At 35.7% G+C, this 17,894-nt stretch overlaps 1 protein-coding gene across 3 annotated transcripts in view; it reads left to right on the top strand.

Annotated features, from left to right (window-relative positions):
• Nucleotides 1-17,894, top strand: part of fhod3a (formin homology 2 domain containing 3a) — a 246,692-nt gene that overhangs the window by 168,738 nt on the left and 60,060 nt on the right. For all 3 annotated transcript variants that reach the window (XM_088929080.1, XM_088929081.1, XM_088929082.1), the window contains exons 7-10: nucleotides 2,057-2,168; nucleotides 4,616-4,710; nucleotides 5,965-6,108; nucleotides 7,078-7,328. In XM_088929080.1, coding sequence (XP_088785206.1) covers nucleotides 2,057-2,168; nucleotides 4,616-4,710; nucleotides 5,965-6,108; nucleotides 7,078-7,328 — 602 coding nt within the window. The remainder of the gene's footprint in view (nucleotides 1-2,056; nucleotides 2,169-4,615; nucleotides 4,711-5,964; nucleotides 6,109-7,077; nucleotides 7,329-17,894) is intronic.

Raw genomic sequence — 17,894 nt, forward strand, 5'->3', positions numbered from 1 at the left:
TGGACAAAAAGTGGAATGCTATTTACCTCTCCAGGATCAGTGTCAGTTCTAGCACCTTAAGTTAAGTTTTCTCTAAGGTTTCCCCTTTAAATGACTTTACATTTAAGGGTGTTTCAAACGTGGCAATTTAAAGTAAGGATTCTTTATTATGCAAGGTAATTATATAGGTCCCTGTTATAAATTATATAGGTCCCTGTTATAAGCTGCCTCAATATTTGCATGTACAATATGCAGTCACAATAATGAGTCTCACTATGAAAGTACATTTCCATTATCAAACACATCACATCTATTTATAAGGTAAGCATAAGTACATACTTGTCTTATCTATTTCTATTTATTGCTTTTTATGGATTTATGTGCAGTATAGAGCTGCACAGAGGTGCAGAGGTTCATTGCTGCCTCACAGTGCTTTGATCCTGGGTTCAATTCCACACGTAGGGTGCTGTCTTTGTGGAGTTTGTATGTTCTTGTCATGTTTGTGTGGATTTCCACTGGGTGCTCCTGTTTCCTCCCACAGTCCACAAGTAGGTTAATTTGCTTCTGGTAAAATTGGCCCACAGTTACTGTACTGTATGAGTGTGTGCGTGTCTGTGAGTCTGTCCTGCAGTGGCTGGTGTCCCATCCAGGGTGTATCCAGCCTTGTTCCCATTGCTTGCTGAGATGGGTTCTGAGTGACCCATAACTCTCACGTGGAAGAATCAGTTAGAAAATCATTTTGGATGGATGGAGGTACAATATATTTATATGCACTTGTCTGAACTGAATGTGTCAGGAATATATCGTAAGGAAATTACATTATTCCTTATGGATATAATTTCCCCTTTACAGTATATTGTCGTCTCACTTTAAATTGAATTATTTAGGAATATAATCTGGATTTATAACCTTTATTACTTACAGTATTTTGTGCAATGAGGTTGAGGGCGAGCAGCCACTAGGCTATGTTTTATATTTAAACATGTTAACTGCAAGAAATTAACAACACAGACTTTTCAGGTTCCTATCAGAACTTCAGGCCACATTTAAAAGTTAAAAAACAAAAATTTGACAGCTCCGATACCATTCAAGGTTTTCTACACTGCTATTGTTTATCTAATTAAATTTCTCTGTCGTGGTCTGATCTTTGGCTGCCCTCTAGTAAGGGCAATACTAGAGAGCCCTCTGGTGGTGACCAGTAGGTCATTGTTCTTTTCCTTATATGCCTATACTGTAATAACCCATCTCCTAGGATGTGGTGGTGGTCTTTAAATTATTTCCACAGCCATGACCCTGAGTGTTTTATTAGTATTTCAAGACGTGATAAGGGTGTAGTATACTGTAAAAGAGCTTCCCCAGCTAACCTTATCATTTACATGAATCCATGAACAATAGCTACAAGCCACATTAATCATTTGCAGGCTTATTGTGTGCACAAAGAACATAGTAAAGAAAAGGCTGTACTTTTATCAAGACTAGATATGTTATTTTCTTATTACTTATGCATTAAAAATGCTTGCCCTAGCTGTAAGATGTGCATTACCAAAGAAAACTGTCTTGTGAGCAATGTTGCTGAATTACATTTAGAAATGTAATTTACAAGACATTGCAGGTGTTTAAGTTTAAAATCTGTAGATAGGGAAAGAGCAATAAAATATGTTTTTACTGAAATGTAGCTTCTGACTTCTGACTGTTGTATTTTCTGTAGAGATCAAAACATGGGTTCAAAATCTGGACTTGAACAAAAAGTTTTTAAAATAATTCTGACAGCAAATAATATTCTGTTAGGTCAGAATTTGAAACAAAAGAAACAAGTCAGTCCATAACTTCAGAAACTAAGGGAAAACCTAAACATTAGTTATACAGTAGCTGTGTTTCACAGTTCTGGTAGTGATGAAGCTGGTTGCATTTAAAGGATGGTGAAAGAATGTCTGAAAAAAAACAACAGCCATTTCCTCAGAATGTCATGGTTTAATTATCAGAATGATCTAACAGTCAAGAAAGTCCAAAACGCAATGGAAGATGTTTGTTGATATCTGAAGTTGAAATAAAGTGCTTCTCTTTCTTTTCTCTGCAGTTCCGACTGGTAGTGAAGACTGCCCTGAAGCTGCTGCTGGTGTTTGTAGAGTATACAGAGTCCAACGCACAGCTTCTCATTGAGGCTGTGAGTGCTGTAGACACCAAACGAGGTAGGTCCTGAAAAAGATCTAAAGCACACACCAGAGACGTAGAGCTAAATGACCCAATTATGAATTTATTTTTTAAATGAATGAACGTGAGTCTACAGTAGGGTTAATTTTTATTCCACAAAGAAAATTAGGTGAAAGTTTTTAAAGGTGCAAATGTACTAACAATATGCACTTCCTTAAGGAAAAGTCTTTTCCTGAAAGTTGTTCTATGTGTGTGAGTCATATAACCTGACTCTTATTCAGATGAAGGGGATTATATTTTTCAGTTTCTCTAAATGATCAGAATTCAATAATTCAATAATTAAATGAATTGTTGTATCAAGTGGTGGGGTTTTTTGGTGTCACTTTCTTTAGTGGGATAACAGCTATAAGCAGCTGAAGTGTGACATTATGGCACTGTAAGACATCCACCCAGTCCACCCAAATATGTAAAGGGAGCATAATTAATTGTGTGTATTACGGCAAATTTCTAAATGATCTTTCTGAAACTAAGCTGAATGGTATTTAATCAAATTCAATTGCACACAGTATATATAGTGAATATAGTGGCTTCAATATATAAACATACATATATATTAAGTCCTGAAATATTTATTGAAAGCACTGCAAAAAACTCATATGATGGGCTTCGATTTTTTCATTCTATCACATTCTTACTTTGTGCCCTTTTTTGAATGTCAATATTGTATCAACAGGGATTGAGTTTACTTTGTTGACTTTAATGTGTTTTGTGAAAAGGAACAACAACTTGATGGTTCAGCAAATACAGACAGCTTACTGTAGCACAGCCATGACCCACATTCTAAATGTGTCCTTCCAGTTAAAATGCTATGGTTTCTGCATAGTTTTATTATTTTTTCTTATGTCTAATAGCTTCATAATTAGTCTGTCGCCCTTCTGCTGACCAAGGATAGTGTTTTGATTTAGTGTTCAGAAGCATTAAATTGAAAAAAGCCTGAGTCTTTTAACAGTGTGGAAGATGTTTTTGTAGGAAAAAGTAATAACTTACCAGTGAGCCTGTATTTTCTCTTTGCCTTGCACTGCAATTTATTCCATATGCCCTGCTGAAAAAAAATCTGTTTTATTTCATAGTCAGTAATTTTACATTTGAAAGCTGTCTATAACGAGCACTATGAAGGAATTTGGAGGTTTTCCTAACACCTTTGTAAGCAATGTTAATTTGCAAAAACCTAAGCTTTGTGTGCTGCAAAAACCTAAGCTTTGTGTGCCTTTACTATGCAATGAATTGATGCTTTTTACATAATTTACACAGTAAAGTTATACCTTAGCTTCGCATTCTGTTGCCTGTATATGAGGTTTATCAGTTGACTTGGAGTTTTGCTCAGTCCATCAATAATAATATGGAATGTGGATTTTTAGATCATCTGTCTTTTTTTAATTTTCCAGCCAACTACTAAAAGGCTCTGACCTTTAACAGGAAGAACTCCAAATGCAGAGAGCAGGTTTAGAATAAGAACTGTACCATGTGTTAGTTTTTGGAATGACTGTAGCATTTGATCACAGATTTAGGTTTTACTTTCTCTGTGATCCAAGTAAAGACCATAGCCTAACTGTTTTATTGTGATAAGGTATAGAACCATTTGTAGATTGATAACATAATCAAAAAGAATGTATTTTGCTTTAGTGGTGATAAGGATTTTGAGTGATTAGAGATTTTTTAAAGTTATGTATTTAAAGATTAAATATTTAAATTAATATGATGCTTTTCATCCTAAATGATACTAAAACATTTTTCATATAGGAAGGGGACCACTTCATCCACCATTGAAGGGAAGCACTCAAATGAATGACACGTGACAGCTTTTAAGTTAAAAAAGTTAGAAACTGCTATAAAAGCTGATTTAAGATGAAACTTTAGGGAGGCTAGTAATTAGTCTGGATACCAGGAATGATATCCTTCCTCTTACCATTAGTACCACAGGATCTTGAATAGCCAAATAGCTTGGACCTAGTGATGGAACTCCCTACACCACAGTGCTCCTAGTCACCAGATTCATTTTGGAAGTTCTGGTTTACAGCGAACTTGCTGTTGGTTCACCAAGATACACACAGAAGCAACTTGGTTTTTCCTGGAGGTCTTACGTCTCAATATGAACCAGGCCCAGCCTTTTTTAGCTTGAAATCTGCCAATATCAGGATAGAAAGTGGTAATACTCTCTGTAAAATATCAGGAACACCATTTGAATAAAGAATTACATTTATAACCTCATTTAATTGTATCCCCATTGAGTTTACTGAGAATTTCAAAAGCCAGGTAATATTATGGCATAAATGACACTGTAGATATTTTGCCAGTTTTAAATCAGGACATGGACATCTTGAAGCATCTTTTGTACCATAGTTAGTACAGAACTTCTGAATAGAAGTTGTGTAATGTTATTTCCATCTTTTACCAAACGCCTTATAGAAGACTCCTTTTTTCATAGGAGTCAAGCTATGGTCAAATGCCATGGAGATACTGGATGAAAAGGATGGGGTTGACACAGAGCTGCTTGTTTATGCCATGACATTAATTAACAAGGTGAGTGAGAGACTCAGCGGAAGTGTTTAAGAAAACATATACTGTACAGTGCCTTCCAAAAGGGACTGCAAGGTGACTACTTATTTGGCTTTACAATCAAGCAATTTGTATTTGTAATCATAAGATTAATATGAATGATAAGTATAATATAGGTTTTATTTTGGGGTAATTACACCTGTAAATGTGATCGTATTAGAACAAAAACGTATTTCAACCCAGTGCTTTCAAGTATGGAGGTATGGAATAAGTTAGCCATCCATGGGAAGCTGATATATTGGCTTCCTTCAAGAAAAGGCTGTTTGAGATTCTTGGATCAATATGCTACAAACTACCAAAAGGGCCAGATGAGTCCAATGGCCTTCTCTCATTTGGAACCTTTCAATTGTTCTTATTTTTTAAGTGTCCTTAGGTATTTGGATACTTTCACAAAGTCTGTATTTAGTTTCATATCCCTTTGAGGCAATAACAGCTTGAAGTCTTCAAAGTATTGAGCTCATCAAACTCTTTATGTAATCATTTGAGGTGTTTTGCTGCAGCCACATTAAGTTCTTGTCTATTCTAAGAGTGTCCTGACTTAAGGTTTTTCTTCAGTAAGTAAATGGCATGCTCAATTGGACTTAAATTTGGAGATTGCCCTAGTCTCGATTTTATGAAAAGGCAGCACAGTCACACAGTAGTTATCATTGCTACCTCGCAGCGCTGGGGCCCAGAGTTTAGATCCGGGCCTTGGGTGCTCTATATGTGGAACTTAAACCCGTTCTTAGCAATGAGAGGTTCTGACTCCCCGGCAACCATGAATTAGATTTTATGAAAGAACAAGGATATTTCTTTAAAAAGGGAATGGTGTAGAGAGTCTCCTTTTCACAAAAAAAGCAGTGCTTCAGTGAATACAAGAGAATCAGATTTGGAAATGCCAAATTTCCAATGAATTTAGTCTCTTTAAATCTAAATTGAAGACTAGTTTGTTCCACAATTTCCCTTTGCAGTGAAGCTGAAGATGGTTAACAGAAAAGGCTAGTTGCTTTTTTGTTGGAAATATCTCTCATTGTTTACATGGCTCTCGTTCTCTATGTTTGATTTAATCTACAGTATGAGTGATGCAGAAAACAAATATGTATCTCCTTTTCTGTATATATGTAACTATGATGGGATAGTTTGTTTCACTGCTAAAGCATGGCTGAAAGTAGTGCCAAAAGGAGGTTTTTGTGCCTTTAAGGGGATGTGCCGAAACTCATTTCTGTTTTGAATTTGCAGACACTAGCTGGCCTGCCAGATCAGGATTCTTTCTATGATGTGGTAGACTGTCTGGAAGAGCAAGGCATTGAAGCAATTGCACAGAGACACTTGAATAAGAAAGGCACCGACCTGGATCTCGTGGAACAATTTAATATTTATGAGGTAATTCTTGATTTCAGCAAGGGCTGCAAACGTGAATCTTCAGTGTGTTGTCTTGGCAAAGCCTTAAAAGCTACTGCAGCATGTATAACAAGTTCAAACAGATTAGCCTGGCACAGTAACTTTAGCTCTCTCATCCCTGCATCGATCTCAGAAGTACTTGGTGCAGCTCAGACATACCGTAGGTACTTGATGCCTTTATTTTTACTTTTTTTGGTTACTCCACAACCTGTATTGTAATGCTCTCACCTTTAGAATATTTGTAAGTAACAAATCTCTTAATCTAAATCAATCCCAAATTATTTTTATTAACTTTTTGGATTAATGGAATTACTTTTTTAACTTTGTAATGAAAAACATGCTTTTCATTTTGTTTTAGCCATTTTACAGGTTCAAAGGAGAAGATGAAAAGATTGACAGAAGAGTCAATTGACAGAAAACAAAAGTTTAAAATTCTAAAAAAGATATATGTAAATCAGATTGGTGGAAGAAATGATCAAATGTGATGGCTGTGCATTTTCAGTTATCTTTCAGTGTTCATTATATACACGAAATTAGTCGCATACATGAATTTTAAAAAATATTTAGTGCTATTAAATAAAACGATCCAGAATCTTCTGACTCTGATTCCCCTGGTGTTGACCTATTTAGCAGTAGGACCTTGGACTGTATGATGGTAATGGAGGAATTCGTCTGCCATATCAAACTCTAAAAAGAATTAAGAAATGAAAGTATTTGCCTCAAGTATTTGAGAGATGAGCTGGAATACTCTCTGTCCATGAATCTAAGTAATTTACTAACAACAAGAAATAAAGTGCAAAAAAACTTGGTTTTGCTTGGTTACAGCATTAGGATATTTTAGGAGTGTTATTTTAAGCAAAACCGAAGGTATTACAATACTTGAAAGTTGTGGTAAGGTTAGCCGTTAATAAGTCTGTTCATAACTTTTTTTAAACGGAAATTTTGTTCCAGATGACACTAAGGCATGAGGATGGCGATGACGATAGCCAGCCCCCTCCAACGGGACGTAAGGATCGTCGGCGAGCCAGTCTGGGAGGCACGAACGAGCGGCGGGGCCTGGAGCGCCGGAGGAGTCGGAGACATTCCATCCAAAACACTAAGGGGCCCACATCCGCCCCCGCCAGCCCTAGCAGCCCCTACAGCACCTCCTCCGGCGGCTTCACGGCCTTCAGTGGGCAGAGGATCGAGGACCTCAGTGAAAAGTGAGTGAGCGAAGGCCTTCGGGCTGCATGTTATTAAAGTCGCCCATCTTCATGCAAACCTTAGATAACCCCTCCTGTAATGCTTCACCTCTACTTTACCAAAGGCACAGAGCTCGGATTTATGGCTCTTTAAATATTGTACAAAAGGGTTTAAATCTAATAATCTCAGGGTGTTAGTAATTCTGGTTTAGAAACATAATCCTGATTGCATTTAGCTGCATGTGTGGAAACTGCATTGTACTAGTCATAACAAGTAAACCGTTTGAGCTGAACTGCAGTTTCTGTCAGTAACCTGAGAGTAGAGGAATCATCAGATTGGTTTGTTGATCCTGAGATGGCTTTTATTGTAAGTGATAGTTCCCGTTTTTTTGGATTTGTTGTGTTGTTGATTAATGCCTGGATTGAGATTTTTTTTTATTTTTTTAAATTTATCATACTGTACTAGACACAATTTGGGGAATAATATAAAGCAAATCTACTCAACCTGTGGCCCCTCAATTCTACTCCATCAGACAATTTCCTGTGGCTTAATTATTAATTGAGAATTATCAGGTTAAATATACTAAATAGAATGGATTGGATTGGCTGCCAGATGAGTTGTCCTGATCTGATGTGTTATACTTATATAAAACATTAGGAGCATGAATCACATGTAGAGGAAAGCAGAAAATCTACTTTAAGTAAAATTGGTTTGTCCTACCACCAATCCCCTGATACTGTATATCCAGCTGTTACCATGATCTCATGACTGTTCCTCCAAACCAGACACCTTCATTGCTCCTCACCTCCTTAATACCTTCTTCATCCATTCTTTCCCACTCTTCCTATGTGTCTTCAATGTTCACCTTCTGTAGTTGGAAACCTGAGAGCCATGTGGGCTTCCAGGGTGATGGGCAGTTTGACAATGAAAGCATGTTTGAGGCTGATTTTGCACCGTGGCCAATGTAAGTTCAAGTGTTGTGAGGTGATGTGAAGCTTGTGTGCAAAGCATGGCTCTGCATTGCACCATGGACATGCCTGTGTGTCCAGCTCTGCAACTGGGTTGACTTGACTGTAGCGCTCCACTATGTTAAAGAAGAGTCTTTAATTAATAGTATGGTGTAGGGCATATCTTTCAGATGTTGAAGTCAAAAACAATTTTCATTAGCTGGATTTGTCCACAGTGACTATCTTCATCTTCATGTTTTCACAACAGGATTGGCCAGATTTGATCAACTGCCACAGGGCATTTGGTTTTTCATTCATCTGAGGTTTATAATCATAAGATTCATCCTCTAATTCACAATTAACAATATTTATCCTTATCCATACACTCATATTGATTTATTGATACCTAGGGTTACCTATAGAACATGCACTACTACAAATGCAAGACATAACATATTACACTGACAAGGTACATTCAACAGAAAATAACAGAAAACACTTTTTTCCTGTTAAGTTTCATAGCTTATTATTCACTATTACTGTAAAGGTCAAGTAGCAAACCATGTTCTTATCTAGTGAGTATTCACATAAGATAAATTGATTTTTATTTAAAAAAAGGCAGCCTGGGGAAAGATTCTTGCACTTAAGGAGTGTTCAGAAAAGCTCCACTGTCTGGTAAATGAATCAAGGTCTGCATACAGACAAATAATGGAATTTAAACTTCAATTTCTTGAGTAATAGATAATTAGGAAAGGTCTGCACATATTTAAATATAAATCTGAAAGTCTATATTCCACATGGAAGCCACTACTATAAACTGAAGCACTGCTATTGCTTATTTCCAAAGAAGATGTGAACAGAATTACATGTATCTCTGTTCTTTATTTTGTAAACTATTTTACTTACAATTTTCATACTGCTTTTCCCCTTTACTTTTAGAATGAAGTGTTCTAACTTGGTTTTCTAAAATGTTTTTACCAGAGGTGGCTCTAAACTTGAAAAGAGATATACTATGGTGTAAGCACTAATTGTAAAAACTGTTTTGATGCAATATGCTGCATTATTAGTTCTGTTAATTTTGAATTCTTTTAGTCTTCACATGCTACTGCTGTAACTACTAGTGAAATATGCCGGAAGAGCGATTGTATCACAAAAAAGATACAGTATGTTGCCATTTTATGAGTATTCTTCTGCCATTTGATACAAGGGGCAGCAATTTCCCAATTGAATCTACATAAAAGAAAAAATGGGTTGGTGGTAACACTCTGGCATGAAACACATTCAGTAGTAGATAAATGTTTTCCTAAGGGTGTTACATCCTTCTTGTTTTCAGTTCTCTTGCCTGTTGAAAATCCAGAAATCCTGCTAATGATGTTTTTGGAATCATTCTCCCTTATAATGGAGTTTAATTCTTCTGTTAAGAATTTGTGGCAGTCTTTCCACAGTTGGGCACTCAGCCAGCCTGGAACAGGCTAATAAGCTGGGAAGTGGAGACATTATTAAATGCACATAATTTCTAAGCAGGAAACAGTGTTGTCTGTGATATTTTATCAACTTTGAAGAGGAACAAAAATTTAGTTACTAAATCGAAGGAGTAGTCAATGCAGCTGTCTGGTTGTTAAAAAGACATCACCTGACAAAACCTGCTATGATATATCTTAAAAGTATGATGCAGACTTTATGAAGGGTTGTCATATTATTTACCATGGTATTTTACCATTGACGTAGCTTAGCATACATTACTTTTACTATGGTTTCCAGAAGATTTAACATGTCTTTACATTGCCATACTGGAAAGTGAGTCAATCGTGATTTAACAGTCCATTTAACCACCTATTATAATATATCATAATAGTCAATGCAAAGTGAAGTAAAACATAGTGAAGGAATGAAAGAAAACAGGAAACCATAACAAAAGTAAGATAAACCACAAGTTAAATTGAAATGCCACAATTTCCCTTTTGTGAAAGTGGTTGTAGACTTTCAGAAATGCCTTAAGTTTGAGTTTATTTTTGTGGAAGAGGGGGGATACAGAAGTAGCTTCAGGAGATGAGTCGCTGTGTATTTTTGTGCATAGCTGAACAGAGGAGAGACAGCAGCAGGTGAAAATAGGGGAATATAGTTGCTGGTCTTCACTGCAGAGAGTAGAGGCTGTAACAGGACTGTTAGAATTGCCACAGGAGAGGGACATGTTTTTACTCATGTGGTTGTCTGATTCTGGATGTTTTTACAAAAGATTGAGCCTCTCAGGATGCCAGATGGTAAGCTAACAGGTTCCTGTAAGCAATAATGGTATTTGGGGTTACATTTCTTAATTTTATGTTAAAACGTGCAGCATGCTCTACTCATCACAATTCTAAAAATGTAACTTAAGTAAAGCATGTTTAAGTTTTTTGGGGAAATCTGCATTTATCAGAACTGTTTTACATCATGACCTTTTAGGTAAAATCTAAAATTGTTGCTTTCATTTATTGCAAATTAATTTTATCCTTAAATTGCCATGCCATAATTTAAAAAGATGCGGAGACTAACTTTCTTGCATAACAAGGGGACCAATATCAGCTTACAATTTCACAACAAAATTATACATTAATTTACATTTTTCAGTACTTAATTTAGTTATCACTTAAAGTGACTTGTTTAAAGGTACAGCAATTACCCTTCTTGGATTTGAACATTCTGTACAACAATCCAGGGCAGAGTGTAAGTCAATACTCCACACTTCTGCCCTATAATAATTGTCCTTTAAATGTGGATAATCACATCTCTTCCTAATAAGTTTATAATAATATTTCAATTTGCCTGTAAGCAAGTTACATCAGTACTGTATAAAGTGTTGGCCTGGTTAGTTAAATAACTTTCACTCTTCTATTGTTTATGGTCTAATCAGAGAAAGAGATAAAGTAAATACCTGTTCATTTAGATTAATAAATTCAATGGAGTCATTTTGCACTCATGTTTAGGAATTTCTTTTAACCTGTTTTAAACAGTAGAAGAAAAACAATTGTGTAAGTTAATTTAATGTAACACCTAGTGCATTTAATCCAACTTGACAGTATGTAGAATGTGTAAAAATAATTAAACAGATACAAGGTTCCTCTTTGCCATGACTTAATATGATATTGATCATTGATACATCTGGACAATATTGAATTTGTAATAGAATGATATTTGTAACTGCTCTTCTGGAGCTCAAAGTTTCTTTACCTTCCTTGACTGTCAGTGGACTGGAACTTTGGCAAGAATATCTAGCATGAAGCAGTAAATATCCAAATGTCCTACTCATTGAATGACTTGGTAATAATTTGAATTTGTGATCTTACAAATTATACTCTTAACTAGAAAACAAAATAGTTTAGAAAGCTGCCAAGCAAGTTCCTGCACATTTACTTTAATAGTGTAAGCAAACGGTGAATAAGCTAAGGGGAAAGTAGAACAATACCAAATTTTAAACTCATTGGCTGTTAATTTTTTTAAAAGTGATGTATTTGAAAAGATAACAAAATTGTGATGAGAAAGCCAACCTGTGTTAAACAGGTACCCTGTTTTGCTGTATTGGAATCACTAAAATAATACCTACCAAGTTTAGAGATAACTGACCAAACAGGATTTGTAGAAGAGCAGATAGTGTTACAAGGTTAATTTTCAGAGCATATGAATATGTTTACCTAAAACATCATTAGATATTAATGTAGGTTGTCATAAAACATGTAGATAACCGGGTTAAATGTATAACACAAAGACTTGAGATACATTTGTTTAATGTAATTTGGTTCATTTAGTTAAATGTTCCAATAATAAATATCCTTGTGTGAATAAGCAGATGAACTCTTTTGTGAGAGGAATTGGTGGCATCTCCTACAGCAGCAATGATATCAACTAGACATTTCCTGTTACTGTCTTGCCTTTTATGAATTTTGGCTTATTCACCCTCAGAGAACTGTTAAGTTGGTGACATACAGTATGAAAGTTTTATTGCATGAACAGCTTGCTTCAGATTTTGACTATTCTGTCCAAAGAATGTTCTTATAGTAGTCTTGTGGATTGCCCGGTGCTTTTTGATATATGTGAGACTTAGTTGGCACTACATAGTACTGTATCTGTACATTGGGTGAAAATTAAACATTGCCTTCCAACAGAAGAACCTCATCTTGACAGTCCAGCATAGTGGTGGGAGTAACATGGTTTGGAGATGCTTTGCTGTGTTTAGGCCCAGACAGCTTGCCATCATTTACTGAGCCATTAATTTAGTGTTGTATAAGCAAAATATGGAGGAAAATATCAGGACATCCATGTAATCTTCTGAAGCTAATCAAAATTAGGTCATGCAGCAAGACAGTGATCCTAACCATATAAGCAGATCTACAACAAAATAGCAGAAATTTCACATTTTGGATTGTCCTAGTTAAAGTCCTGAGCCAAACTCTTTTGAAATGTTATGGCTGGACCTGACGTTAGCTGTTCATGCAAAGAAATGCACCAGAAATCCCACAACATGGTAGATCAGGTGGAGATGTAATACATTTGCTCACCAGTGAGTGAGAAATTTAGGACCTGGATTTTTAGGAAATTTAGTCAAGCCACTAGGTTTAACCCTGAGGATATCACCCCAGATTCTGTTTTAAAAAATATTCTAAGACTTCATAGGTACAAGTATTAAACAGAAAAGTCGAAACGCATCTTCTCTCAGCAAGAGCAACGTTTTTTGTTCCATAACTATGTTTGCTTTTTTTGAGAATGGTAGCCTATTTAAATATTAGAAGTCATTGTTATCAGTATAATATTTTTTATGCTAAACATACGTTGAAAACAAAACATATTAGTTGATTTATACACAGTTTAAATGTGTGATATGTTTTCAAAATAAAATGTGTATTTTATATGGTGTATGTTTATATTACAATTGAAATTCAATTATTCACTGTTTTATTGTTCGGCTGGGATATTCTCATTGGAATGTCTGTTGCTCACATGGTATGTTTCTCATTAATTATTAGGTGATATAAGCCCTCTGTTGAGCCAAGTCTGTATGTCCTGAAAAAGTCTTTTTGTGCCAAAATGTTGACAATATAATAACGTATAATGAAGCTGAGTATGTGATCTGTGTTTTTAATTGATTTTAGTCAATTTCCATTGGACAGTACTTCATTAACATTGGATGTGTGCTTTTCCTTTTTGAAGTTTCTTCAAACATGTCTGACTCAGCCAAAAAAGCTGTTAAGTTTCACTAGGAAGTGTTTAATCCCAGAAGTTTCTAAGAAGCTCTAGTGATTCAGGAACTGTCATAATAGCTTCCTTCTGTTGCTGCATCGTTGCAATGTCAGTTTGATGACAACATGGAGACGATTTCTTTTTTTTTGTTGTTCAAAAAAACTTTTGCTTATAAGCAGTATTCATTTGGAATTTACACCGTGATGTTTTGCTCTCTTCACAGTACCACTATAGGAAACCTCTGTATCCTCAGGTGTCTGTGTTTCAATTGAACCACCACCTCAGGACTGTTGAATGATGTGTAATCTAAAAAGGTATAACAGAGTGGTTCCAGCTCTTTAGGAACAGTTTCACTTGGTATTTATTTTTACCATACAGTATTTAGGAAACTGTTAAGTATGACAGGCTGATTTTTTCCCCCCGAATGTTGCAGTCTTTAGGCATGGTTATTAAAACAATATTTTTTTCTGGAATACGCATTTCTGTGTATTTGCCAAGTTGTTCAAAATTCTTATTCTTGTAGTACTTAGTTGTACAAATAATATACTTAAACATAAACCCTGCCTACATGTTCAATTCTAATAGTAATTCTAATGATTTCATTTGCCTGTTATGTTTGTGGTTCTTTCTGTAGGCCCAAGCGGAGATTATTAATACATTTGAAACACTATGGTGCCATCCACACAGATGCATTTGTACAGCAAAATAAGACCAATAGCAAGTTAGGACTCCCATTCAGAGTCAAGAATTAACCAAGGGGTAGCTCCAAAGGTGGAGTTTGGTGGAGAGGAAATGCAAAAAGAGAAAGAGAGGAACTTGCTATAATCTTTTATCATATCATTCTTAGATATTATTTTTTATTAGATATTTTATTAGGTATTCTGCTCCCTAACTCTGAAGTACTTTATATTTGGGAGCCCCTGTATCTTGCTGAAACAGGGTATGACACCAAACTAGTGAACTGAGTCATAAGTATTTATTCAGAGTAGAGGAGAGGGCTTTAATGTAAGAATTTTTAAACCAACATTAGACTTACAGTAGAATTTAGAGATCGCAAATTGGTTCCAGATCTGCCTAAATAGTAGATGTCCTGGAACAGTGGTTGAAATGCATATGAAAAATTCTGAAGGGTTACTATTTAAGTGACTGAATTTTTCCCAGAGCATTCCCCACCATGTGTCCTCTCTGTTTTTATCTGTGCACTGTATGCACCTATTTGTCTTTCTACATTTATAGCTTCCAGTTCTCAGATTACTGTTTATCTCTGTGAATCCAGCTATTTATTAAGCCATAAATCCCAGGTACATGTATAACCAGAGCTTTAAAGTGTAAGTGGATAAAATAAATCAGTAACTTTATTGTGAGTTCTAAATCTGGCTATGTAGTCTTTTTTCTTAACTTGTTGCTGTTCTGTTTGTTTTTGATTTTCTTGAGGTTTCAAAATGATTTCATAAGTAAATACTTTTTGAATTTAGTTATAATTAACTGTATTTTGGACCTTAATGCCTACACTATCATATACAGAGGTATTTGTCTCCCTGAATATGTGTGCTTTTAAATCCAGTGCTTTGATTCCAAATTTGACCTTAAGATATATTTCCTAATCAATGTTTTACACTGCATAAAAAGATTTATAGATTATACTAATAATAATGAACATATATCAGTTATTGTGTGCCCTAGCTTTCTATGCCCATGCTAAAATAAATGTCAAGTATTGGCTGAGGTTAATATGATAGAAATGTTAATAAGTCACATTGACACACATGCATATTTTAAAACAAAGTGAAACACTATTACAAAATAAAGGACAAATGGGGATAAATCTTTGTGGGCTATGTGAAAATCTCTGAAAGAAAACTGTATCTCAGAACCTCAACATTACCTAGCCCCAAGGGCTGTAAAAATTTGATCAGTCAAATGCGTGTCTGCTTCTTCGATACAATGGGACTTTTTTTACCCATAACAGGAAGTTAGCCCCCTTTGAAGCACAGCATTTTAATATCATTAATGGAAAGCAGAAGCTTTAGATAGTGCTTGACAGCCACCATTCAGAAATAGAACACAGGCTAATAGTGGTGATAGTCACATTTACTGATGACGTTAAGAGACTCTAAGTCTCTTCTCTGACTGGCTGTTCCCCTGACAACTTTCTGTAGGTATTTTGAGGTAACAGCTGGTCAGCAAGTGGAAATAATGTAGACCTTATTTACGACCACCGTTACAGAAAAATATATTTTTATTGACTGCTTTAATACGGTGTTTTGACATATGCTACAGGAACTAGTTACTAATAAAAAAATACATTCCTATGCATAACATAATATTCCTTATACATTCTGCATACTTCGTTTTAATATGCAGTCTTTTGTGCATTAAATTTAAATGGATGTTCAGGTATTCAAGTGCTTGTATGATTGCATTTTTCAGAATAATAGATGGACTCAGTGAAATTTTTTATTCTTTTCAGAGATGTTTTCATTAAGACTTGGTTTTGATTTTCCTTTTCAACATGCTTTATTGAACCATGTCTCTGGTATTAATCAAATTTAATTTTCCTTTCTTTTGAATACCCTTCTAGGGTTATGGCATAAACACATATATAAAACCATGCCCCCTGATGCTAAGATTTTGTTGAAGTTGTTAAATTATAAAAAATAAAGTTAATCATATTCTGTCATCTGAAATTGGTCAGGAACTGGGACATGCCATCTGCTTTTGGGGAGAAATGGCAAATGCTATAGCTGTGGGGATCAGTCAAAGCTGTCAGAATGATTTGTGAAACTGGTGAGATTTGTGTGTGAGATTTCTGTGGAAATCACCACAGTAAACTGCTAACTTGTCATTAAAATGGCTCCTGGTATGGAGCAGACCTTCTGACAAAATCTCATAGACACTTATTAGTGGCATTGGCCAAGTGAAAGAGCTGGATGAAGGGAGCCTGCCTGCATCTGGTTTGACCCATGGCGGTCACAATGTAAAATTCTATCTTTATCGTTCAAAATCAGAATCACCGAAATATGAACTAACTGCAGAATCACGATGTAAGTGTGTAGATGCAGACATTTGTAGTTGCATTTGAACCTCCAACAATCCCCTCGTCTGTCTTCCCCATCATATTGTACATGTACTGTATACAGTATGTGCATGCATTTGTAGTACAAGGTGTACTTGTATCTGCTAAATTGTCTATCGTGTCTTTATCTTTCTTTAAATGTTATCAGATTGGAAGTAGAGTTACAGTTGACATACTATGAACATTAATATAACATTGGAACAAGAAATAGGTTTATTCCATGCTGAAAAGAGAAGAAAGAAAACACAATGTTTCGGCCGTGGAGCCTTCTTCAGGTGTCAATTAATATTACATTGCTGTATTACATGTTGTAGCTTGGTGTGTAATGGTTTCCCTAATTATATAATTGGGTAGTGAATTGACGTGCACATTCTCACAAGGGTTTTGTTTGCATACATACTGTACTGTAAGTGTGTGTCACAAGGGAAACAAAGAGGTAGTTATTTTCAGGAGTAGGTTTGTGTTGGTAAGGCTCAAGAGTGGGTTTTGTGTTGGTACAGTGATAACATCTGGCTAGACCATCCCAGGAATATTTGTTTTGAGCAAAGTGTGAGTAAAGGCCTGCAAATTTGTAGTGTATCTGTGTTGAAATGGATTTTTCATGTGCAAAGATCCCCATGTCATGCTACTGTACCCAAAAGAAACTCCACTAAAAAAACTCATGCGAGAATGTGCACTCTAAGTCACTACCCAATTATATAATTAGTGAAATCATGATACATTAGATGAACTATCCACATCAGGGGGTCTTCTGGAAAACCCTAATGCAGCCTTATGGGTCACAGAAGTTGGCAACACATGTTAACTATTTATGAAACAAGCAAGTAATCTATTCATTTAAGAGACCTGTGGTTGAGGGCTGAAGATTACTTAGACTTTAGTCCTAAATGATCTCTAAATGATATAATTAAAATTTCACCTGTTGATTGATCACAATGCAATAGTTACATAAATTGCTGATTTAAAGGTGATCTACAAAGCTTGCTGGATTGGGGATCTCCAGGACCAGGGTTAGAGATCCCAGCTATCCATGTCTTTGGGGACTTACTAGGTGGCCTCCAGGAGCAGGCCAATGGAAATTACATACCTTCCATGTGACAATGTACCACAGAGTGGTGAATATCCTATTCAGGAAGCCTCTCCTGCTTTTAGGATGCACTAAGAGGTTTCTGTGCTGCTCCGATTAGAATTTGCTGCAATTTCACTTACAAATTAAGAACTTTGGACAGTTTTATTATTTTTATTAAATGTCAATTTAAGTCTCCTGTTAACTATCCATACTTGAAGGTGGAACTTTCTGAAAAACATGCTCTTCACTGCTGAAAACCAGATAGTTCAGTTTTGAAGACCTT

The sequence above is a fragment of the Atractosteus spatula genome, chromosome 12, assembly GCF_055471065.1.
Source record: "Atractosteus spatula isolate fAtrSpa1 chromosome 12, fAtrSpa1.hap1, whole genome shotgun sequence".
In the NCBI taxonomy this organism is placed as follows: domain Eukaryota; kingdom Metazoa; phylum Chordata; class Actinopteri; order Semionotiformes; family Lepisosteidae; genus Atractosteus; species Atractosteus spatula.